The 25572-nt window shown below is 33.1% G+C and overlaps 1 protein-coding gene across 1 annotated transcript in view; it reads left to right on the top strand.

The window, feature by feature from the left end:
* The window catches only part of SLC4A10 (solute carrier family 4 member 10), a 178910-nt gene that overhangs the window by 26056 nt on the left and 127282 nt on the right, over positions 1-25572 (top strand). Inside the window, exon 3 of the mRNA XM_023528479.1 lies at positions 14949-15095. Within this exon, the coding sequence (XP_023384247.1) occupies positions 14949-15095 (147 nt within the window). The remainder of the gene's footprint in view (positions 1-14948; positions 15096-25572) is intronic.

The raw sequence follows: 25572 nt of genomic DNA, 5'->3' as shown, positions 1-25572 counted from the left end.
TTTTTTTTTTTTTAATTTGCTAAATCTGGCAACCTTACTAGTAGATGTTATGATGAATCATCAATATATCTTCTTCAGGATTGAGGCACTTATTTCCCCTGTTGCCATGGCTGTTGCCTGCTGTTGGTTCATACCTAAATTCTTCCCCAGAAATTGCCTATAGCTGAAGGGAGCTGCCTCCCTGGAGCACAATGAATTATATTAATGATCAATGAAAGAGTGTAAAGGCCCTGCCCCCTGGCCTCAGTATGGTGAAAGACTATTTTCCATGTTCTTATCAAGCATTTCTAACATAATATCTGTTATTTTTCTATAATCTGAGAACCTAGAAGAGGCAGTAAAACCTCAGGAAAATTATTAAAGACATTCTGTTCAAAACCTTTTTGATTGCCCTATACCAAATCGGTGCCTTCTTATTTCCTCTGTTTGCTAGTGTTTTTCCTCCACACAGCACCAGAATACCCATTCGGCCATACCCTGGTGTTACCAGATCCCTCCTGGCAGAACAATGATCTTCCTCCTCCAAATGTATATATATACAAACACATACATACATATACAGATATACATCTAACATACATATGTGTGTGTGTGTGTGTGTGTGTGTGTGTGTGTGTGTGTGTGTGTGTATATGTTATTTTTCTTATTTGATTATAAGCTTGTTGAGGGACAAATTACACATATCTTCATTCGCCCATGGCATCCAGCACTTTTTCTTAAACTAGATAGGTACTATAAAATGTGTTGCACTGAATCTCATTTATATGTAATTTAATAATATGCCACTAATTATGTAAGAAATTAAGTTTATGTAATGTAATTAAGTGCATAATGAACACTCATCAAATATTTAGTTCCTTTCAAACATTTAACATGTAAATAAAGGAGTTACTAATTATGTTGCACTGTACTAAGGTAAAGAAATCTAGTTACATTTTAATCTGATATTGAGGAATTCATAAATTTAAAACTTTAATGGAAAAATTAAACTAATCTTTAAATGTCGACTACAAATTAAATAAAAAAAGATATTTTCTTTATTCTATATTGCTTTTAGCAGATAGTAAAGTACTTGAAAGTCAAGGATTTAATAGAGAAAATTATACTCCTATGTTGATATTATTTTGCTCATTGCCTTTGAGGAAAAAAATAGCTTACTGTTTATTTCCTTTTTGGGGACCACTTAATGTATAATGAACCCAAAGTTCAGAGATAATGTAATTAAAGTACCTAACACAAAGCTATCATACAACATAACTCTGATCTATTAGTGAAGTGATAATACCCTTCCGCTTTCTTCATTTCACCCAAAGCATTCCTGAACTCTTAAGAGAATGAAATGGTTTTCTGACCATAGTCATTGTAATGTCCAAAGTGTTTTTCACTAAAAAACCAAAGATAATAAGTGCTGATCTTACAATTATAATACAGTATTTTGCAACCAAAGTAAAGAAATAATTTGAAAAAACAAAAGGAAAAGCCAGAAATTAGGCCTAGACATTTTCTTCCTAATCTTTTATCTCTAAAAATTGCCACTAGAAAGAAAAGTGAATTTTACTGGAAGAAATCAAAGCTTCACAGAAACAGAGGTGGGCTTTGAAGGATGAATGGAAATTCTGAAGGCAAAAATGAAAGGATCAGTTATATTCTGGGAATGGCAAATATGGTGTGGCTAAAGTATTGGGGTTATGGCCATGGGGGGAAGAGTGACCGGAGATGAAGTTTAAATATTTACATGAAGTAAATCAGAAAGTGGAAAATGAATTAATCCTTGAAGTTACTCAGTGAGGTAACTACTATTATGATTTCCATTTTACAGATAAAGAAACTAAAAAACAAATGATTGACTTACTCAGGCCATATGACTAACAAGTGGTAGCGCAAGGATTTAAACCTGGGCTTTTAACAATATGTTATAGAATGAAAGATAACACTGAGCTTTGTTTTTTAAGTAACTGAATGGGGCAAGATGATAATTAACTGGAAGAATGGGGCATGTATTTACTCACTCGATCACGACTATTTAAAAAAAGTTGATACTGTCACATTATAAAGCAATAAGAAATTCAATAATTAGTACCTATATCACAATAGTTTTCCAAAAGATTTTGTAAACAGTTGAGAAAATTTATAGTTAATAAATTCTCATTAGATAGATTCATACCCACAAATAGGAAACCCTCTCACCCATTGGTGACTAGTTTTGTTATGACCTCTTATTTTATGTTCTCTTATTTTAAATTCTCGTCTCTGCTACATTACGAAATAAATAATCTTATTTTTTTCTTTATTTCAGCGTATTTTCTTTGAAAAAGCAATAACTATTTTTTTCTGCTATTATTGGTTCTTAACTTTTGTGTAACTTATTATTGTTGATACAGGCTTAATGTCAATTGATGGGGGCAATTCTAAGTCATATTCGATACATTGGTAAAATTAGTGGAGTTAATTAATTACACGGGATCCATTTGAAATTATATACTTCGTGTGCCAATTTTGATATTTAAAGATGGGAATTAGGTAGATAGATTAATATTTAAGATTTCAGAAAAAAATAGCCAATAGTAAATTTCATTCCTTTGTTGAACTACCTTCGCCACATTTCATGATGAACTGTTCTCTTTTATCATGGTTATCCTAAGAATAAGGACCAAAGAAAGAGAGTAGTCTTTTAAAATCTTTAACATGGAATTTTCTTTTTTCCCTAAAATTAACTCTCAGGTGAGTTACGTTGTTTCCATGTTTCTTCATTTTAATTGTTTCACATAATTTTTGTATGTGACCAACATCAGTTTATTTTGATACATAATTTATTCATGATATTCTATTTGAAGTGAGTGGTAATCTGATAGTTATTTATAGTCTGCTTTCATAGTATATTGTAAATCCAAGTAAATTTGAAAGATCTAAAGTATTTTTCTAAATTTGTTCATGATTTATTAAACCATTTGCAAATAATATAGATATGTGTTTGTATGAGGATAGTACATATTCTAATGCATATATATGGCTAAGAAATCCTGCAAATTTGTTGTTTCATAATGGTTCTGGTTATACATTTTGCATCTCTAGCTTAGGATGTCAGTTTTTAGACAGCTGATTTTAGAATAAGAGCCTATGTTGTGAATCTCCCTCCTTTGTTCCTTATAAGTTAGGCTCAGTTTCATACTATTCTCTACCTATTATAGGCATACTGCAGTATTTTGGGTATTTGCTATTTATGTGACTTAAAGACATACCTTCTGTGAATGAGGATAACCAAAATGATTAAAATCATAATTAGAAGAAAGTAAATGTTTAATTTTCTTCTGATGAATTAAGCATTTGTCTGCAGCAGGAAGATTATGGATATTCTTTTTGAGTACTTTAAAAACTGCTTTTAAATTACATTAGGAGCATTTGTAGTTTGTATTGCAGTCTTATTAACAAAAGGACTTGTAATTTTTAGCTAAATTATTTAGAATTATATCCATTTTTTCTTTGTGTAGCTCAGTTTTTTTTCTTATATTTACAAATCGCCATGATTTATTTAGATGACAGTGTAGCACGGAAGTGTTTTATGCTATTATGGTGATTAATACAGAGCGACAGTCTCAACAACAATAGTGCAGTTAATAACAATATCATGAGATGGAAGTCATGTTTAGTAAGTTTAGATAATGACTTCTTATATGAATGGCTTATTTTTCTCATGCTGTCTCACTTTAATTTTCTCTTAAGGTTGATTAATCTGCATTCTAACAGTTGAAAAGCCCTCTTTAAAAAAATTTATTATTATTATTATTATTATTTTTTTAATTGAAGAAATGATTTAAATTCCACCTCCCGCATCTATCTCCCCCTTCTCCCTTACCCTCTGGTAACCACTAGTCTATTGAGTCTGTTTGTTTGTCCTGTTCATTTGTTGCTTTTAGGTTTATATCCCACATATGTGTATCATGTGATTTTCAACTTTTTCTGTCTGGCTCTTTTGCTTAGCATGATTATGTCGAGGTCCATCCATGTTGTCACAAATGGCAATATTTCATCTCTTCATATGGCTGAGTAATATTCCATTGTATATATGCACCGCAGCTTCTTTAGTCTTTTTTGTTAACTATGAGAAACAGTATTTAAAAAAATTTCAGTTACATTTGACATTCATTATTATTTTATATTAGTTTTAGGTGTACAGCATAGTGGTTAGACATTTATATAGTTTACAAAGCAATCCTCTCCAATAAGTCTAATACTCACCTGGCACCACACATAGTTATTACAATGTGATTGACTATATTCCCTAGGCTGTATTTACATCCCCATTACTATTTTGTGACTACCAATTTGTACTTATTAATCCCTTCACCTTTTTCACCCAGCTCTCCAACCCCGTCTCATCAGTTTGTTCCCTATATCTATGAGTCTGTTTCTGTTTTGTCTGAGCATTTATTTTATTCTTTAGAATCTACATATAAGTGAAATCCAGCAATTCCACTTCTGGATATTCATCCAAAGAAATCCAAAACACTGATTCAAAAAGATATATGCACCCGTATGTTCATTGCAGCATTATTTACAACAGCCAAGATATGGAAACAACCTTAATGCCTAATGATGGATGAATGCAATAAGGAGTTATGGTACATATATACCATGAAATATTATTCAGTCATAAAAAGGGATGAAATCTTACCATTTGCGACAACATAAATGGACCTAGAGGGTATTATGCTAAGTGAAATAAGTAAGACAGAGAAAGAAAAAGCCCTCTTAATTGCCAACTACAGTGGCTCTTTGTCATCAGCCATTTTGAATTCCCTGTTGCTTTTAAAACTTTTGACTATGCCTCTATTTTTAGACCTCTATATCCACATAATTACAGAACTGCACAGCATATCTTTCTAGAAAATGAAGTCATTATTATGATAAATTGATCAAATCACTTCTTGGTGAAGAAGATTGCCAGCAACTTAAAAAATAAAAGAAAAAATTAAGAAGTTCCCCACCTGGCACAAGACAAAGGTCTTCTGATAACCCTTCCACTTAACCATCTACTCCCTAACCTTGATTTGCAGCATTTGTCAATTTTCGTGGTTAAGTATCTTTTATGGCTGATTTCATATCACCAAAGCGTATTCACTGAACACAGATTTAGGAAGAGATGTGCACGAGTAACTCCGGAGAGCTGGTGTAACCCAGCTCCAGCACACCACTGCTGCCAGGTTACATATGGTAGAGTACAAGTCATTGTTTCACCTAAAACTTTTTGTAAAAATATCAAAAAATAAGAAACATAGTTTCTATATGTCAGTATAAGTCCATGTTTATTGCAATGAATGTTTAAGGAAATAAAAATTCTGTTTACTTTCTGATAAAAACAGGTTAAATATGCTGATATATGTCTCTGGACCCTTTATGTTTCTGCACTTCCCTTCACAAGGCATTCTATTTTTCACTTGCCAATATAAATCTTATTTCTTAAAGTCCTCTCCTTCTGTGAGCCAGTTTTTGAATTTTTCATCTTATTCCAGCATACTATGCTGTCAAAAAGGATTTAGATTTGTTTTCATTTATTTATTGAAGAACCATTTGCTGAGATATTAATATGCCAGGTACTGAAATATAAACATGATGAGATAGACCACGTTACTCCCTATAGGTCTTATCATAGGCATTATGAACCTGGTTGTATAATTCACATTTTAATCGAAAATTTGAAAGGTTTGACAAGGAAGTATGATGTGCTAAGAGAGTGTATACTGGTGGTTATACGTAATAAAATTAGATATATTTGATAGATCTGATTACATGGTGGCATAGAGTTTCCAGAAGCCATAGAGGGAAAAACCAACGCACAAGTGCTCTCCAAGCCTTTGTTTGTATCACATTTGCTGATGTACCATAGGTCCAAATGAGTTACTTGAGCAAACCCACATTCAACGGTTGGCAGAATAGATTCCACCTCTTGATAGGAAAAGCTGCCAAAATATTATGGCCATTAAAAAAAAATCTACCATAGTATCTACTTATTTGTAAACATCTATACAGAAATGCCAAGTGTTTTTCATCTTTGCTTTCAGATGTTTTGTTTTATTTCTTTAGTTTCACAATTGAATTCCATCAGCTGCCTTCATGGAAATCTGTTTTTCCCCTCAACAGTTCTTCAGCTTTTCCAAGGAATCCTTTCTGTTCTTAATTACCATAATTCCCAGAATAAGCCATTTTCTACATGTGCACATCTTTCTGATTAATACAATACAGAAGTAAATCTGGAAAATTTTACAGTTTTATATTTTTGCTCATTTCCTAACTCATTTCCCTGATGCAAAGTGGCAGGGCTGTTCAGAAATCGTAACTTAGTTCAAATGGGGTTGGGGAGGTGGAGAGTATCACCTTCTCTTTTGCATTCATTTTTTTATGTAGGACACATGTTGATCTCTTTTCTCCTTCCTTGAAAAATAAAACAACAAAACCTAAATGTTTTAAAATAATAGTGAAATTGCAAGCTTTTGTGATTATAAAAATACATGTCGTATCTCACCTTACCTTATTTTTTTCTCCGCTTTAACATTCCTCAAAATTGCTCTTCTGTTTTTGCCCACACTATCTTTTTTTTTCTAGATTTTCCCATTTCTCTGAGAATCTGAAACCCACTTATTCCAAGCCAACTCAAATCTTACCTACTCCATGAAACTTTCCTTGATTGCCCAGTTTACCCCTGATTTCACTCTATTAATAACTCCTACAATATTTAATGCCAGGTACCACATAAGAACATTAGCTTTAATGCAGATTGGTGTTGCTTACTGCTTTTATTTGTATTTGAACTCGTGTTATTTATTGCTGTTTTCTTTGGATTTGTGTCCTTAACTATTGGATGGTTATCTTTTTTTAAGTGCAGGTATCATATTCTATAAGAATTCTTTATTGTCTTGTTTCTTGACTAATTTGCGTACCAAGCCTTGGAGCACTGTAAACATCCAACATCAAGTTGTCTTATAACCTATCAAAATTGAGAGTTCGCCTTTTTTTTCCTTAGAAAATACTTATTATTAGGATTCATTCATTTATTCAAGAAATGTTGAGGCTTACTATGTTCCAAGATTTTTTTAAAAAAAGCACTGCTATCACAAGATACAAAGTAATTTAGTTGCTATGTTTTGCTTAAGACAGTGTTATGAACTTATAAGCAATAGTATTTTTGAAAATATGTCAGTGCTTTTTAAGTTAATAAATCTCAAACTATGGCTTTTTTGATGAGCAACTTTAGCACTTTCAAGATTTCTTTTTTCTGTATAGAAGAGCCACAGTCATGTGGCCTTTGTTTTGTAATGATAAAAAATACGGCCCTAGGGTCAAGTGATTATGACCAGTGCTGGTGTTTGACTTTCTTTTTCTGTCAACAAAACAACACAAGAAACAACAGTGCTGTAGCCTAATTGTATCACTTTGCTATACACATACAATCATTCACATTCTCTTGGTCTCTTTTTTCCCCCTCTGTATTGCTTTCACTCAGCAGAGAATTTCTGTTGGACTTAGAGCCCTTTGATATATTATGATAAATGATTATGATAAATGAATGCCTTGTATTTTCTGACTGTTAGAGTCTCCATGGAGTTAAAGATCACATGCTTGTTCAGCTTAATGTACCTGACCTTTTTCTATGATTGACATATCTAAATAAAATGGCTGTAGCAACTCAGTAATTATGCACCAGATGTGTTATATTCATTTCGTGGAAAAAACACAGTTCTCTTCAAGAGTAGAGAGCTTGACCCCTTCCTTGCCAGCTAAATGAAACAGTAGTTTATTAGTATTATTGTTAATCATAGTAAGATTCTTTTCTATCCCCAAATGCAGCTCTTTTCTCACTTCATTTTGTAAACCCTCAGTATGCTATGACCACAACTACTTCAAGAGTTGTTTGAATACTGGTACCTCTTATATTGCTTACTGCTTTTATTTGTATTTGAAATTGTATTATTCACTGCTGTTTTCTTTGGATTTGTGTCCTTAACTATTGGATAGTTATCATTTTTTAAGTGCAGATATCATATTCTATAAGAATTCTTTATTATCTCATTTCTTGACTAATTTGCAGACCAAGCTTCTCTCTGAGCACTGTAAACATCCAACATCAAGCTGTCTTATAACCTAGGGTCAGGTGACTATGACCTGCCCAACAAAATAGTATCTACATAATTCACATATCAAAAATCCAGGCTTCGCTAGCAAGATTTGTGCTCAGAAAGCAATGTTACCTTTAATGAACGCTTTTCTAATGGAGAAATTGCATTTTCCCTCAACTGGCATACGAGTAAATTCTGAATAAATTCTAATGTTCTGTATTTATCTCAAAATAATTTTTTCTCTTAATATCATTGTTCCATTTTTGCTAACATTTTCAAAATATATTCATATCTCAATGACCTGTATTTTTAATCCTTTTGGGTTTTTAACATGAGACAAAGTTAATTTTTGTAGACCATTTCAACTAATTTTTTAAAATGCTCATTTGAAAAGATTGCTTTTTACAATTTTTGGCCGTTATTTATCATGAAATAAAAATTATTCCCTATATAATCTTGAAAAATAATTTCAGTTAGGTTTGATAATTGTCAAGTCATTCAGGATAATGACATTTATCATTGTCTCTTGAATTCTTTTTTTTTTCCTTATGTGAAAATTTAATTTTGGATATAATTTATAGGAAAAATTTATAATATTAACCTAGAAATTTTATTTATATACTGTTTTCCACAGGATCTGAGGTGATTTTCTAGTTTGTTAGGTCAAAGTTATTATAGTTGGGATTAAAAAATTTGTCAATATAGGGAGAAGTGGAAGACAATGAAATAGGAAAGGAAAATTTTATTTTGCCTTCATATTTACTTAAGATATTGAAGGTGAGCAGAGTGAAGGTGAAAGGGAACTAACAAGTATGAGTGCCTACTATGTAACAGGCATCATCATGTTCAATATTGTCTAGTTATTATCTCATATAATCTTTATGGAAAATCTCCTAAACCCATTGGTTAGTTTTTAATACTTATATTTGTTAATTTTGTCCTAAAAGCAAGCATGAGGTTTCTGGATCAGAAGTAGCCTATTCTTATTATTGACAGCAATAACGACACTGGTTTCCGTGCCCCATTCTTCTCCTTCAGGGTAATACAAAGAGAACGAGATAGTTATACCTCCTGGAAGGGAGCCATAAGATTATGAACCTGAGAATTTATTCAGCAACTGCTGTATAGCTGTCTTCTCCTCTCCTGAAGGCGGGGACAGAAATCTTTTCTTCCGTATGTAAATAAATCTCAGAGAAGAGAAGGGGAAGGCCCCAGATTAAACCCTTTTAGAATATAAACCAGTAGCTCTGGGCTTTATTATCTTTTTGAAATGTAAACGCATAAATCTGGGAGATGTGTCTATATCTCTTTGAAGATCTTTATTCAGTCAACCTTTAACATTCAAAGCTTGTCCTATAACCCTGGTTACAGGGTTCTTTGCTTTAGAAGTCTCTAGCTATGCAAAAACATGAAAATATATTCTCTATGGTTTTATTACCATGAAGTGCAGTAGTTTCAGGACTGTTGCTATGAAATTTGTGGCCATTAACTTTGTTTGCATTCTCAAGTTTTGTAGCATAATGCATTATTATGTCAGTTATCTATATATTTTACTTAAAATATCATCTCTATTTATGCAAAGATTTATATACTCAATGAAAATTTAGTAAGTACCAAAAACTATCAGCACTGTTGTAGACACTTGGAATATATCAGTGAACAAATTAAAGGTCCTTGCTCTTCTTAAAAACTTTTTGGGGAAACTAGAAATTAAACAGTAAACATAATAAGTAATTCACGAGGTATGTAAGTGCTATAGGAAAAATTAAAATAGGGGAGAATGAGAAGCATGAAAGGTCAGAGGGCATAAAGGGTAGTACTAAGTCAATGTTTAGTGTAGGCTTCCCTGGAAAGGTGAAATATAAGCAAAGACTTGAAGGAGGTGAGGCATTAGCCAAGTTGGAAAAATATTTGGGGCAGTGAAAAAAGACAGTGGGAAGTTCCTAGGGTGGCAGTGAAAACAACAAGGAGGCCTGTGTGGCTGGAGTGAGAAGGAGGTTGGTAGGAGAGGAGACCATGTCATATAGAGCTAACAGGAATGGCACGTGCGATCACAGAGGACCTTATAGAGCATTAGGAAAAACGTGATCTTTTCGCTGAGTGAAATGGGTAACACAGAAAGTTTAGCTGTGGAATGACATGATCTAACTTACATTTTAAGAGGGCTACACTGGCTGCTGTGTTTAGAACAGACTGTTGGGGTTAAAGGTAGACTCAAAAAGACTTGTTGGGTAGGAGGATATTGCAATAATGTGGGTTGGATGTGATGTGGCCCTGACCAGAGTGGCAAAGTGAAATAATCAGTGGACTAATTCAGAATGTATTTTGAAAGTTGTCCCAAAAGAGTTCCCAAGGGATTGGCTGTAAGCTTAAAAAAAAGAGAGGGGTCTAAAATGATTCTAAGGTTTCTGATCTGAGCAACGAGAAAAATGTTTTTGTCATCGAATGAGATGGACATGATTGCGGGGGAGAAGTTTTTTGGAGGAGATTGGAATAAGGAAGATTAGAATGATTAAGATTAAGATTAAGATGTCTTTTAGATATGCAGTGAGGTGTCAAGTAAGCAGTTGGGTATGCCAGTTTAGAATTTGGGAAAGAGATTTGAGCTGGAGATACAAAATCGGGAGCTGCCCACATATAGGTGGTGTTAGGGCAGATTTCGGTTTTGTGGTCCTGAAGCTTATGCAATTTTGAAAGTTCTTTAAGAAAAATAATTGAAAATTTGAATATAAACTAGAGAGGTGAATTTTTTTTAGAATGAGAAAAATTAAATACTATTTGGAAACTGATAAATAGCACAAAATTATAACATTTTGAGAAATAGCATAATATTTTTAATTAACTGGCTGACATACCTCTGTTATACTTTTTTCCCTACATTTTTGACCTCTAATGTCGAGCATTTTTAAATATTATTTTCTGTTGAGAATATAGAAAATTCAATCGTTATCATGATTAATTAAAAGTTATTTTTTATTAATGGTAGTCTAGAAGTTTTCTTTTATCTTTACAATTTATTTTCAATTTCATGAAAAGTTTCAAGGTGGCCTTATAATTTAAGAAAACTTCTATTAAGCTTGTAAGATTTGGAAGAACTTTCCAGAGACTAACTCTGGTTCTGTACAATTGAAAGCTTGCTTCTTCTCCACTACCCACGTATTTCCAATGCTTGGTAGATTGTTGCCTCTGCATATTGTGACACCGCTTCAGCCTTGAACCTTGTGTCACAGTGTCAGGTGAGTTTGGCACAACTGATACTAGGAGTATTCTTGGAAGCTGTTCCTGCTCCAGGATAGCTAACAATAATTTACTCAAATATGGAAGTGACTGTGAATCACATAAATACGTTCCATTTAAAACCAACCTAAATATATCTCAAGTCTACTTCCTTTTAGTTTCCCAAAATGTCCACAGACACTCAAGCGCTCCCCCTCATGAAAGTATCTTATGTTTATAAATTTTCTTAAAATATATGACCATAAGAACACAGTGCTGGTCCTCCCCGCACTACATATAATCTGCTCACTGACAAAAATATCCTCTTATTTGCTTATGCTTTTGCTTTCTTATAAAATAACTTTCTTTATAGCTACTCAGTGCTATAAATAGCTATGAGTCTTGACCTTTTTTTTTTTTTAACTTAAAGGACTTTATTTTTCAGGGCAGTTTTAGGTTTGCAGAGATTGTGCAGAAAGTACAGAGAGTTATGCCCCCTCACCCCTGCACACAGTCCCTTCTATTATTAATATTTTGCATTAGTGCTATACATTTGTTATAATTGATGAACCAATATTAATAGATTATTATTAACTAAAGTCCATAGTTTACATTAGGGTTAATTAGTTTTTGTATATTTCTATGAGTTTTGACAAATGTGTAATATTACCTATCCACCATTATAGTATCATACAGCATAGTGTCATTTCTCTAAAAATGTCCTGTGTTCCACCTATTCATCTCTATCCCCTCCCCCTGAATCCCTGGCAAACTCTGATATATTATAGTTTTACCTTTTTCAGCATTTCATATAGTTGGAATTCTATACTATATGACTTTTTTACTAGCTTCTTTCATTTAGCAATATGCATTTTTGTTTCCTCTGTCTTTTTGTGGTTGATAGCTCCCTTTTTATTATTGAATAATACTCCATCGTATGGATGTACCACAGTTTATTCATTAACTTAATATAGGATATCTTGGTTAATTCCCACTTTTGACAATTATGAATAAAGTTGCTATAAACATTTGTGTGCAGGTTTTTGTGTGGACATTGGTTTTCAACTCGCTGGGGCAAGTACCTAATGAGTGAATTACGTATTGAGATTAGAATCTAGACAGAGCTCTTACACCTTTCATAAAATTTAACTCAAAATGGATCATATGCCTAAATGTAAAACATAATATTATACAACTTTTAGAAGATAACACAGGACAAAATCTAGGTGACCTTGAATTTGGTGATGACTTTTTAGATATAACAGAAAAGCATAATCCATGAAAGAAAAAATGATAAACTGGACTTCTTTAAAATTAAAACTTCTGCTTTGTGAAAGAAACTGTTACAAGAAGGAAAAGATAAGCCACAGACTGGGAGAATATACTTGCACAGGACATGCCTGATAAAGGACTGTTATCTAAAATGTACGAAGAATTCTTAAAATTCAGCAATAAGAAACAATCCAAATACAAAATAGCAAAAGATCTAAGAAGACATCTCACCAAAGAAGATATACAGATGGTAAATAAGCATATGAAAGGATGCCTAATGTGATTTGTCATTAGGAAATTACAAATTAAAATGATGAGCTACCACTACACACCTATTAAAATGGCTAAAATCCAAAACACTGACAAGATCGAATGCTAGCAAGTATGTGGTACAACAGGAGCTTTCGTTTTTTGCTAGTTGGAATGCAAAATGGTAGGGGCACTTTGGAAGACAGTCTGCAGTTTCTAACAAAGGTAAACATAAGCTTACTGTATGATAATTCACAGTTATTTACCCCAAAGTGTCTTGACTTTTTAACCAGCCCTGAGAGATTTCGCCTCAGGAAATTCCTTCAGCCTAGTCTTCCTTGCATTTAATATCTTCAAGAAATCAGTTCAGCTGTGTGTCTTGGCGTCCTCTTCTTCTCTGATTATGTTTGGATATGATTTCAGATTGTTTGTTTTAGCCTTGACTTGGCAACTTCTTAGGATGTTACTTCTGGCAATTGCCCACCAGATCCACATTCCACAAACAAAGGCGGAGAAACAATATTCATTATACCCAACCAACTCTCCTTTGGTTTCTTTTTAAATTTTTTAAATTGTGAAATGAAGCATACATGTGGAAAAGTACGTGAAGCTTATGAATGATATTTAGTAAATATTTTAAAAGTAAAAATTAGTATCAAGAAACAGAACATTTTTGGTATCCCAAAAGCTCCTTGGGTGTCTCTTCCCAATCATAATTCCTACTCTCCTTTATGCAATAGATAACAATTATTCTGACTTTTGAATTGATCTTTCTCTGTATATGTGTCCTTGAACAGTATATTTAGTTCTCCTATTTCTAAAGCTTTATAAAGAGAATTACATATATATATATTTTTTTGCTGATTAGCACACTTGTGAGATTCACCTATGTTGTGCATATCTGTAGTTTTTTCATTGCTGTATATGTCCCATTGTGTGACTACATCTTGCTTTATTTATATATTCTATTAATAGACTTTTGGGTTGTTTCAAGTGTTTTGTCTTTATAAGAAGTGATGCTTTAAACAGTCTTATATATGTCATATATATATGACATATAAAGAAGAATCTGGTGATAAATTGGATAGGCTTTGAGATGACTGGATAGATTGTGCATTTACTGAGGTAAATGATAGTTAATACTTGGGCAACAAAGAAAAAGATGAATTTCATGGACATGTTGAGTTTGACATGCCTGTGGGAAGGATGTTGAGGTGATTTTTCTAGTAGGTGAATGAATAAATATATCGATCTGCAGTCTGAGAGAGAGAATCTGGTGTTAAAATGTAGGTTTCAGTACCTGCGATATATATAATACATGTTATATACATTATCTATCATCTATCTATCTATCTATCTATCTATCTATCTATCTATCTATCTATCTATCTATCTTCTATCTATCTATCTATCTATCTATCTATCTATCTATCATTTATCTATCATCTATCTAAGCATGTTAGTTGGAGTCATGAGGTCAAAATCAGAGTTCTAGGGATCCCCACCTTGAATGGGTAAGTAGAAGATGAATTGCCAAAGAAAACTAGTATAACTAAAAGAGGAAGGAGGAGGACCAAGAGAATGTTAAGTCACAGAGAAGAGAGTGGCCAATGGTATTAAATTACAGATAGAAATAGTCGAGCTAAAAAAACTCCCTAGAATTTGGCATTATTAGGGACCATGGTAAAATCCAGTTTATTAGAGACAGTGATTATTTCACATACTTAACTGTGAAGGGAAGGGAACTTATGAGATAACTGGTTAGTTGTGGGTAGGTAGAAAAGTAGAAAAAACCTTTTTTTTTTTTTAATGAAGAGAGTATGATTACAAACTATGGGGAATAGAGATAGATTATTAAGACAGTTAATAAATTAATGGTGATTATAAAATTTATAACCAAATATTTAGTATTGTAAATGTTTGTGACAGACCTGTATAGTACCAAAATATAGTGCCAAGGCCCAAGATTCACAACATCATAAACACTCAAAAACTCTGTGCTGGATTTAATTGGACTGAGTTTCTATTAACATGCAAATCATCATCTTCTGTGCTCTGGAGTAATTTAGAGTTTAATTTATGCTTTTACTTCTGATGAAGGTCATCGGACACTATTTATTGGAGTTCATGTGCCCCTGGGAGGAAGAAAAAGTCATCGACGTCACAGGCATCGTGGTCATAAACACAGAAAGAGAGACAGAGAAAGAGATTCAGGATTAGAGGATGGAAGAGAGTCACCTTCCTTTGGTAAGAGTCTTTCTCCTTGTTTTTATAAATTTATGACTGTAATAATATTGTACTTGTTTGTACATTCCATGGTAAGACTTCATACTCATAAAATTGTTTATACTTTTATAAAATATGTTGGGTTGGAGAGATTGGGGAGAAGTAGAGGAGAGAAAGCTTGCTCTTTCTTTTCCTCTTGTGCATCTGCTTTGTGAAGGTGAGAATTGTCTTAGATTTGTGATCGAGGAAATACATTTAAGTAGTAAAACTTAGTTGTATAAACTTGATAATCTATACAAATAAAAGTCATTGCTCTAAGTAGTTTGACAATCCAGGGGGAAAGGCCTTCATTAAGTTCCCACTTACACTATTGCTGATGCTATCCAAATTGCTTTCTTAGGATGTGAACTTTTTACTGTTTTGAACTATCTTCCTTTGAAAGTAGATACAGAATATCAAAGTATAAATGGTAGTTGTTAACAGTTCCTGAGAGCCCTAGGAACCAGTGTACATGATAAAACCAAGAACCAGGCTTTCAGTTCCTCTTGACCTTCTCATCTCCTATGACCTTCTCCTACACTGCACCCAGCTCACCTACTCATCCATGATTACTCTACTCAGAAGTCACTAATTCATCACCTTGCTCTCTGATCACAGGTTCTCTTCTTATCTGCTTGTGCAACTGCTTTTCCTCTCTACATTTTTTTACTCATGTAATAATCTTTATTTCCTTATCCTACTCTGATTTCATAGCCTATAATTTTAGCAATACTTTTGCTAATATTCTAAATGCCTTAGATCGCCTGTTTTAGTTTTATTCATCCCTGCTTTAAAATCATACTTATTTTGAGGTTCCCTTGTGTCCCCACTTTCTCTCTGGCCTCCCAAGTAGGCATACTCTGCCAGACATAGCCATTCAACAGGGAAGATTGTATCCATTTAAATTCATGACTCAAGTAGAGCTTTAACACCTCCTCCCAATTTTATTGCATTCTTTGATTTTTGAAAAAATTATTTTTCGACCTTCATCATTTCTTCAACATGTTCCTTTTCACCATCGCTTAGCAGATACTTCTTACATAGAAAGAAATATGTCAAGAGAAAGAATTCACTCAACTTCCCATCTATTAAATATATAGACCTATATATGCTACATCTGCAACCATCCTTTTTTTTTCTCTTAATACAAAAAGCTTATGTTCTGTTGTTTCTCACCAGGAAAATGATATAATTTATAATCTAGTTGACCTCTTCCTCTCAACTGGATTATTCTCCTCTTTTAAACTTGATGCAATCTCTCCTATTTTAAATAGTCCCCCCACCTCCCTCTAACCCACATTCTCCCTTTCAGCAGTATTCAGATATGAAGTAAGTTAACAGCATATAAAGTTTAGGGTAACAATTTTAATTTCCATACTCTATAGACATTGCTTTATTCAATATCTGTTTTCACTAAGTGCTGAGGAGAAGTCTATAGTTTCTGTTTTTTCATTTTTAAATTTATGTGTTTTAAGCTTGCGTGCTTATAGACATTTTTTCTGTGTCCTTTTCATTAGGAAAACTTACTTAGATAGGCCTAATGGTGGGTATATTAAAAAGCCTTTTCAATCTGCATACACTGATATTTTTCCACTTGGAGAACATTTTCCTATTTTGTCTGATTCTGTTCCATTTACTTTGGTCTCTTCTTTGTGAATTAATTATCTGCATGTTGTATTTATAATATCTGTTCTTTGTTGTTTTCCTTTGTAGCTTGAAGTTAGCATCTTATATTATTCATTGGATTATCTGGAGCATCAATTTTGCATTTTACTATTTCTATTAGGAAGTTTGATATTTTGCTGTTGCATTTTTAGTTTTTTAAAATTTTTTTTATCTCATTCTATTTTCTTTACATTTCTTCCTGTTCTTTCCTAATTAGTTTTTGTTTTTCTGCTTGGAAAGGTCTATGCTTTTATTGTCTACTGAAGATCCCCACTTTTCCCAGACATTTTCTTTTGATCCTGAAGTAGATAATGTTTAAGGGTATGATCTTCCTTTGAGCCATCTAGATTTTTTGACTTTCCATTGATTTGTAGGATTTTTATAGACTCCTAACTTTTTTTTCTTTTCATTCATCATTTTACAAGGCCGAGTGTATCCATACTCTATATGTCCAGCTGGGTCCTCCAGAGAAGGACTGCCATCAGCACGCCCCTTGTCTCCATCACCATATGTGGTTACAGGCATCGATTTCCTCAAATACCATTAACTTCTGCCAAAGGTTCATTGTTGCTGGGGAGTGGGTAAAGAAAAGTACCTCGGGTTTCCTGAATCAGCATGATAGAAAGATGATCGTCTTTGAGTCAGTGGGTAGAGGAGAGTGGAGAAGTGAAAGTGTCCTCATATATTCAGATTTTTTTTGTTTCATGAGGTAGAGTTTGGTAGTGTAATAAAGAGACAGTTGGGTAGATTTTTCTGACTCAAGCTCCATCTGCTTACAGTTAGTTGAGACTCCTTCTTAGACTCTGGAATGGATTATCTGTTGGACTAAGCTTTAATCATTACTTCGAGTTTTCATTATTTTCTAATATTTGAGAAAACATATTCACATCATCTTATGTTTAGTAAATGAACAAAAATAAGTTTGTTCCCTCTGCTTCTGTCATCTTTTTCTTTATTTCCATAGCTGGATGCACTATGTCAGTTTTTCTAGAACAATGGTTCTCAACATTAACTACACCTGGGAGTTTTAAAAACATATTCATGGACAAGCCTCATGCCAATGAGAATCTCTGTGGGTGGAGTCCATGCATAAGTATTTTTTAAAGTACCCCAGGAGATTCTAATGTACAGCTAAGATTGAGATCCACTGTTCTAGAAACTTTGCTATTCGAAGTGTGGTCCATGAGCCAGCATTATTAGGTTCACATTTGAGCTTGTTAAAATTATAGAATCTTAGGCCTCAACCCCAAACTCTTGCATCAGAATCTGTATATTGACAATATCCTTGGGTAACGTATGTGTACATTAAAATTTGACAAGCTCTAGAATATTGCTCGTCAAAACTTCTTGCACATTAGAATCAACTCAGAAGCTTGAAAAAATATTGATGCTGGGCCCCACCCTCAAAGACTTTTATTTAATTATTGTGGGTATTTCCTTAAGCATTAGTATTTTTAAAAAGTATTCCAGGCGATTTAATATCCATCTAGGATCAAGAACCATTGATCCTAAGAAGCATCTGCCTCTTTATTTGGCGAAACTTAGAAATCAGTCAGGTGACCCATATTCTCCCTCTGATGTGTCAGTCACTATTTTCTGGATGTCACCTACTTCCTTCCTCCTGCAACCATCTGAATATCTTCATTGACATTTAGACCTAAGCTCTGTTTTATCAGCAAGAATATTTGGCACCCTGGTGGTCTCTAAGCAGTAGAACTTCTTTCCTTCTTTATTATTTTTATTTTTATTTTGTATTTTTATTTATTATTATTTTTAAATTAAATTTATTGGGGTGACATTGGTTAATAAAATCATATTGGTTTCAAGTGTACAATTTAATAATACTTATATGTATATTGCATTCTGTGTTCACCACTCAAAATTAAAGCAGTGGAACTTCATAGATTTTTTTCAATTTCTTCAGGACTAATCATCTGCCTTTATTCCTGTTTCACAGTCACTTCAGATGCCTTGATAATCAAGTATTCAGTCACATGCTGAGTCTTAAACCAAGTTATAAACACCATCCCACTTGATTTGGGCTTTGATATTCTGCATAGTGAGAATATAGTTGTGCTGAAGTCTTCAAAGAAATTTTCTGATCACTTAAGGATATTTATTTTACTTGGAAGGATTTCAAAGAAAATCTTTTGAAGATATTCCTTCAGGTGCCTTAAAATTCTTAAAAATTCAATTTCCTAAGAGATATAGGATAGAGGATAATGTGAGAAAGCTGTAGGATCCTGGAGATTTTATATTATAATTTGGAAAATGGACCTATGAAACTATGGAGTCATTGGGGCTCATATTTCTGGAGCAAGCATCAACTTCTTAACAAAAAGATTTTTAGGGAAATGTTTGAATTTTGGCACTCTTAAAAAGTTTTGTCACTCTATTATATAAGAAACATCAGCAGATTCCCACTTTATTTTATGACCCAATCATGTAAGGCAGTGTTGTTAGAAACCTGGTTATATTAGTACGGCTTCTAGGAAAAAGTGAGCAGATCTTTACTGTAGCCAAAAGAGATTATGTTTACGCACAGGCCTGCAATGGCTGGTTCTAGGCCACCAAATCTGTAGTTAGAATGTGACTCCTGGGTGAGTCCAAAGATACATTCAGCTTTTGGGCTGTGCAGTAGTGTGATGGTGATGCTTTGATTATACAAAAAACTTTCAATGTCCACAAATAAGTTCTTCGTACTTTTGTTACAGCACTTAATAAATGTAATAATTTATATAAGAATGTGATAATTAATAATTTTCTTCCTATTGCAATCATTTCCCTGATAAGAAAAAGCTGCTAAAAATTTGTATCTTGTTACTCTTAATGTCATCTTTCATTCACCTTGTATAATTTGAAATTATATTTTCAACTGGAAACATGAATGAGTTGTTTACAAGTGATAAGTTTGAAGGATAAACTTGAAGTCAGTGAAAATATGAATGATAATGAGGGAAATTCAGAACACTGTAATGTTGATTTGCTCCTCAGCTTCCCAACAAAAAATGTAACAAGAGAAATTATAAAAATATATAAATTAAATTAGCTAATCTATAAGCAGGAGAAATAAATCTTAAAAACATAGACTCTATTAAATGCTTATTTAAAATGCAGTATTCAAAATACTGTATAAATGAGCACAACCCTGGAATTTGACCTAGGATTTTCACAGTCTTAAATGGTAAATTGTGCACACACTTCAGGAAAAATGAAGCAAATATAGAAAACATGACTTTAAAAAGCTGTTTTTTGATGAGCAATGGCTTTTTGTTCCTATTTATTTAACTCCCAATTAGCTGATATATAAGAATATTAATATATTTTTAAAATATATTAAAAATTATGTTATTATCAAATATGACACAAGTATTTATGTGTTAAAACATAAAAACATAAATGTATAACTCAAACATCTGTGTAACTAACGTCTTGACTAGCATTCAGAAAACCCCTTGGAGCTCACTCCCAGTCACTGCTCTTTCCCTGCTTTCCAAAAGGATGTCTAGTGGGTCATATGCTGGGTGTTTTGCCCATTTTTGAAATTAGTATAAATGAAATAGTACAGGAGATATTTGTTTGTGTCTTGCTTTGTTGTTCAATATTGTGTTAGTGAGATTCAAAAATGTTTTTGGCTGTAGCTTCAGTTTATTCATTTTTCATTATTGTATGGTAATCATTTGCTTGTATATAACATGCATTCTACTATTGATGGACCTTTGGATTATTTACATTTTGAAGCTAGTGTGAATAATATTGCTATGAACATTTTTGTATCTGTCTCTCAGTATACATATGCATTTCTCATACCTAGAAATTATTTACTGCTGAATTATAAGGTATGCATATTTTGAATTTCAGTAGGTAATGCCAAACAATTTTCCAAAACGGGGTACCAGATATTCATGCTCTTTCCAGGAAAGTATTTTGTTTTACATTCTTCTCAACATTTGGCAATTTCATTCTTTTAACATCACCCATTCCAGTAAGGTGTGTAATGGCATGTCATCGTTTTAATTTACATTGCTTGATTACTAATGAGGTTGAGCAGCTTTGCATATGTTTTTTGGCCATTTGGATAGTACCTATCCAAGTTTTCTACTTGTTTTTTTTGTTTGTTTTGGTTCTTTTTACTTGATTTTTTTTTCTTATTGATTCGTAGGCATTCTTTGTATATTATGGATATGTCTTTTGTTGCCTTTACATTTTTTAAATATCTTCTCATATTTGTAACTTATCTTTTCACTGTCTTATGGTGTCTTTTGATGTGTCTACAGATTCCAGAAGAGGCTGCTAAGAGGCGAGATGCTTATTTTCTAGTGTAACTATCTCTACACTATTATTTATTTCTATTATATGTTTTGGTAAATATAGAAACAGACCCTTTTTTTGACCTACCATATTCTTGGCTACAGTTTGTATTACAATGCTCTGTGTTGTTAGTTACCTTCTTAAAAATAGATAAAATATCTATCAATATAGGAGATATATTTACGATTAGAAAATTCTGATTTTCGTAGTATGGGATTTATATGCTTTGTTATACAATTTAAAGGTGCATAGACATGAAAAAATAGTCATCAAATAACATACTTTAAGCATTTGCTGTATTGAAAGATAATCTGAGTCCCTCTTTAAGATGTTAAAAGTATGTTGGTCGGATGATCATGAAAAGACTTTTGTAAGTATAACATAATACTTATAAAATCAATTCTACTTTAAAGAATGAAAAACCAGATACAGGGAGCCATATGTTCCCTTGAACTCAAATAAAATACTGCTTGTCCTTGAACAGATAGTTCTACTTTAATAAATCATAATTTCCTATACTATTACTATTATTGTTGTGTCTTAGAGAAGTCTTTTAAATACCTGATACCTTACCTCAGACTTTCAAGTCCTTTTTATTTATAACTGTAAGGGTCTTATTTCCTTGTGTTTATTTTATGATTGGTATTTTAAAGGTGTGTGGCGAATGATCCTCATGCTTTATGAAACACTAATAAGTCTTATATGCCAAGTTTATGCACAGAGCAATTGAGTCTTTTGGAATGAATGCATAGTAGTTATTATAGATACTCAGATTACTGATGCAGAGTAAACTGAAAAAAAAGTCACAGAAAACAATGGTAAGAGAAAATGTTTCAAAAGCATGAGGAACATAATACACTTGTTGAGGCATGGCTGCTCAGGGATGTGGATGCTGACAAGAGAGCGAGTAGTTAGAACAGGTTATCATGTAACACAAAATAGCTATGTCTGCTCACACTGGGTAGGTATAATGAAAAGATTTAATTGATTTCTTAGGGTAACTCTAAAATTGCAGTTTATGCTTTTGAGTACATGTGTGGCAACTCAAAGTATTGATTATTTTTTGTCCAGAACAGCCACAAAGGCAACAGACTAATTAGAAGTATTTCATTTGACTATGATCAAATGATCAAGTTTAGTAGATATTAGATAGCTATCTCCCAGGTAGTATAATTTTAGGAAAAAGATGGGACCAGGTTCTTATTTCAGATCAATCAAATCAGCAATGTCTATGTAGCACTGGTGATTTTCTTAGGTACATCCAATGTTTATAATAATTCATGTCTCATTTCAAAATAAACATTCATATCTCATCCAGAAAATTAGCATTTTTTTTGAAGAGGTAGCGAAGCATGAGACTTGGCTATTGATTTAATTCTTCTTCGTTTTGCTGTAAAATTTAGTTTGACAATTTTCTTAAAATATTTGGTAATGAAACCAAATCTCATATTATTAACATTCTGAAAAGAAATACCTTACTAATGCCCATAGCAAATATGCTATATAAATGTAGTTTCTTTTTCTTCTTTCTTATAATTTCTTAAATGTATATAATCATATATAAAATACAGTGCTGCAAATTGGTGGGAACAATTAACATTTAAAAACTGGGATGTCCTATTTTTTAAGACTATTTTTTAGAGCAGTTATATATTTATAACAAAATTGAGAGGAAAGTGCAGAGATTTCCCATGTACCCCTACCCCCACACATGTATAGCCTCTCCCATTATCAACATCACTTACCAGAATAGTACATTTTTTTACCAGAGATGAGCCTACATGGACACATCGTAAGCACTCAAAGCCCATAGTTTACCTTCGGGCCTGTTAATGTTATAATTCTGTGGGTTTGGACAAATGTATAATGATATATATCCATAACTATAATATCATACAGAATATTTTTCTGTGCCCTATAAAAGCCTCTGTTTTCAGCCAGTTTTCCCCTTCCCATGCAAATACTGATCTTTTCACTCTCTCCATAGTTTTGCCTTTTCCAGAATGTCATGTAGTTGGAATAACACACTATGTAGCCTTTTCAGATTGACTTTTTTCATTTAGTAATGTACATTTTAGTTTCCTAAAAAAGTCTTTTTATGGCTTGATAGTTCATTTCCTTTTAGCTTGAATCATATTTCATTGTTTGGATGTACCACAGTTTATACGTTCACTTACTGAAGGACATCTTGGTTGCTTCCAAGTTTGGCTACTTATGAAAAAAGCTGCTACAAACATCTGTGTACAGATTTTTGTGTGGACGTAAGTTTCCAACTCTTTTGGGTAAAAAAAGGAGTATGATTGGCTGGATCATATGGGAAAGGATGTTTACTGTTATAAGAAACCACTAAATGATCTTCCAAAAGTGGTTGTACCATTTTTGAATTCCCATCAGTGATGTGTGAGAGTTCCTGTTGCTTCATGTCCTTGCCAGCATTTGGTGTGGTCAGTGCTCTGGGTTTTGGCAATTTTCATGGGTATGTAATGGTATTTTATTGTTGTTCTACTTGCATTTCCCTAATAACATATGATGTGTAAATCTTTTTATATGCTTAATTACCAAATGTATATCTTCTTTGGTGAGGTGTCTGTTAAGGTCTTTGGCCCATTTTTTAAAATGGGTTGTTTATTTTCATATTGTTGAATGTTAAGAGTTCTTTGTATGTTTTGGATGACAGGCTCTTATCAGATATGTCTTTTGCAAATATTTTCTCCTGATCTGTGTCTTCTTTTCTCATTCTCTTGACAATGTCTTTCACAGAGCAGAAGTTTTTAATTTTAATGAATTCCAGCTTATCAATTCTTTCTTTCATATATAATGTCATTAGTGTTGTATGTAAAAAATGTACCAACCATCTAAGTTTTCTCCTATGTTATCTCCCAGGAGTTTCATAGATTTGTGTTTTACATTTTGGTTGATGATCCATTTTGACTAAATTTTGGCAAAGGATGTAAGGCCTATGTCTAAATTTGTGTTTTTATAGATGTATGTACAGTTGTTCCAGCATCGTTTGTTAAAGAGACCATCTTTGCTTCATTGCCTTTGCTCCCTTGTCAAACATCAGTTGACTGTATTTATGTGGGTCAATTTCTGGGCTCTCTATTCTGTTCTATTGAACTCTTTGTTCTTTCACCAATACCACACCGTCTTTATTACTGTAGTCTTTATTAAGTCTGATGTTGGATTCTGTCAGTCCTCCAAATTTGTTCTTCTCCTTCGATATGATGTTAGCTATTCTGGGTCTTTTGCTTCTCCAGATAAACTTTGGAATCAGTTTGTTGATGTTCATAAAATAACTTGCTGGGATTTTGGTTGGGATTACATTGAATCTATAAAAATCAACGTGGAAGGAACTGACATCTCGACAATATTGAGTCTTCCTATTCATGAGCATGTATGCCCTATTTTATAAACTCCTTCATTAATTTGCATTGCATTTTAAGACTGATTAATACCAGTGCCATTTTTAATAGGTTATTGTGAGATATAGAAGAGATAGTGAATGAAGATGCCTGACCCACAGAAGATATTAATAAATTAAAAATCTTTTTTCTCTCTTTGTATAATTGTATCATAGTCAACTACTATTTTAATAAAACATAGCTTAAAGGTCAATGACTCATTTATGAATATGAGTCATTTGTAAGATTCTTATGACTGTTACATTGAATGAACACTACTCGTAGGATTTAATCATAAAATAACTCTATTTCTGTCTTGTACTATTTTTTTTTTTGTATTTATTCAGTGGATCTAATTGTTGTTCTGCTCCTGAATAAAAACTGTGGGCAGTTCCCCAGCTTTTCTGGTCACTCTTAGGTAACCTAAAGTCCTCTCATCAGTAATTAAAATATTTAGTTTCATGGATTAGTGAAAACTTTGAACTTACTTTAACCATAAGGCTTTTCCTCCCTTCTTTTGCACAGGCATGCTACAATTGAGGGAAGAGGATGCAGTTCCTTTATTTTTTTCTTTTATCTTCAATTAGTCCTTCTTCCAGATGTGCCTAACTCTAGTTTCTGATTCCTTCAGATTTGGAGCACAAGAAATGAAAAGAACTAAGTGGAGTGGGTCAGGAAAGTTCTTACTTAACTGGTATTATTGCAAACTGATGTTATATTCTCTATGCTTAAATTTACTCATTCTCTCCTGGAGGGTCTCTCACCTGAACTCTCTCCTGCTTTATTACTTATTCTTACTTATTTCCTAGGCCAGGGGTCCCCTACCTGCAGGCTGTGGACTGGTACTGGTCCTTGGCCTGATAGAAACTGGCTGCACAGCACTAGGTGAGCAGCCAGTGAGCCAGTGAAGCTTCATCTGTATTTGCAGCCACTCCCCAGTGCTAACTTCACCTCCTCAGCTCCAGATCATCAGGCATTAGATTCTTATAGGAGCACTGGTCCCTGGTGCCAAAAAGATTGGAGACCGCTGCCCTAGACATTCAGCTATACTGATAGATGGTATCTGCTGAAGTCTTGTCAAT

This window comes from Pteropus vampyrus, unplaced genomic scaffold (assembly GCF_000151845.1).
Source record: "Pteropus vampyrus isolate Shadow unplaced genomic scaffold, Pvam_2.0 Scaffold2, whole genome shotgun sequence".
NCBI lineage: Eukaryota > Metazoa > Chordata > Mammalia > Chiroptera > Pteropodidae > Pteropus > Pteropus vampyrus.
The sequence above is the reverse complement of the archived record's forward strand: the minus strand, read 5'-3'. Positions and strand labels throughout refer to the sequence as shown.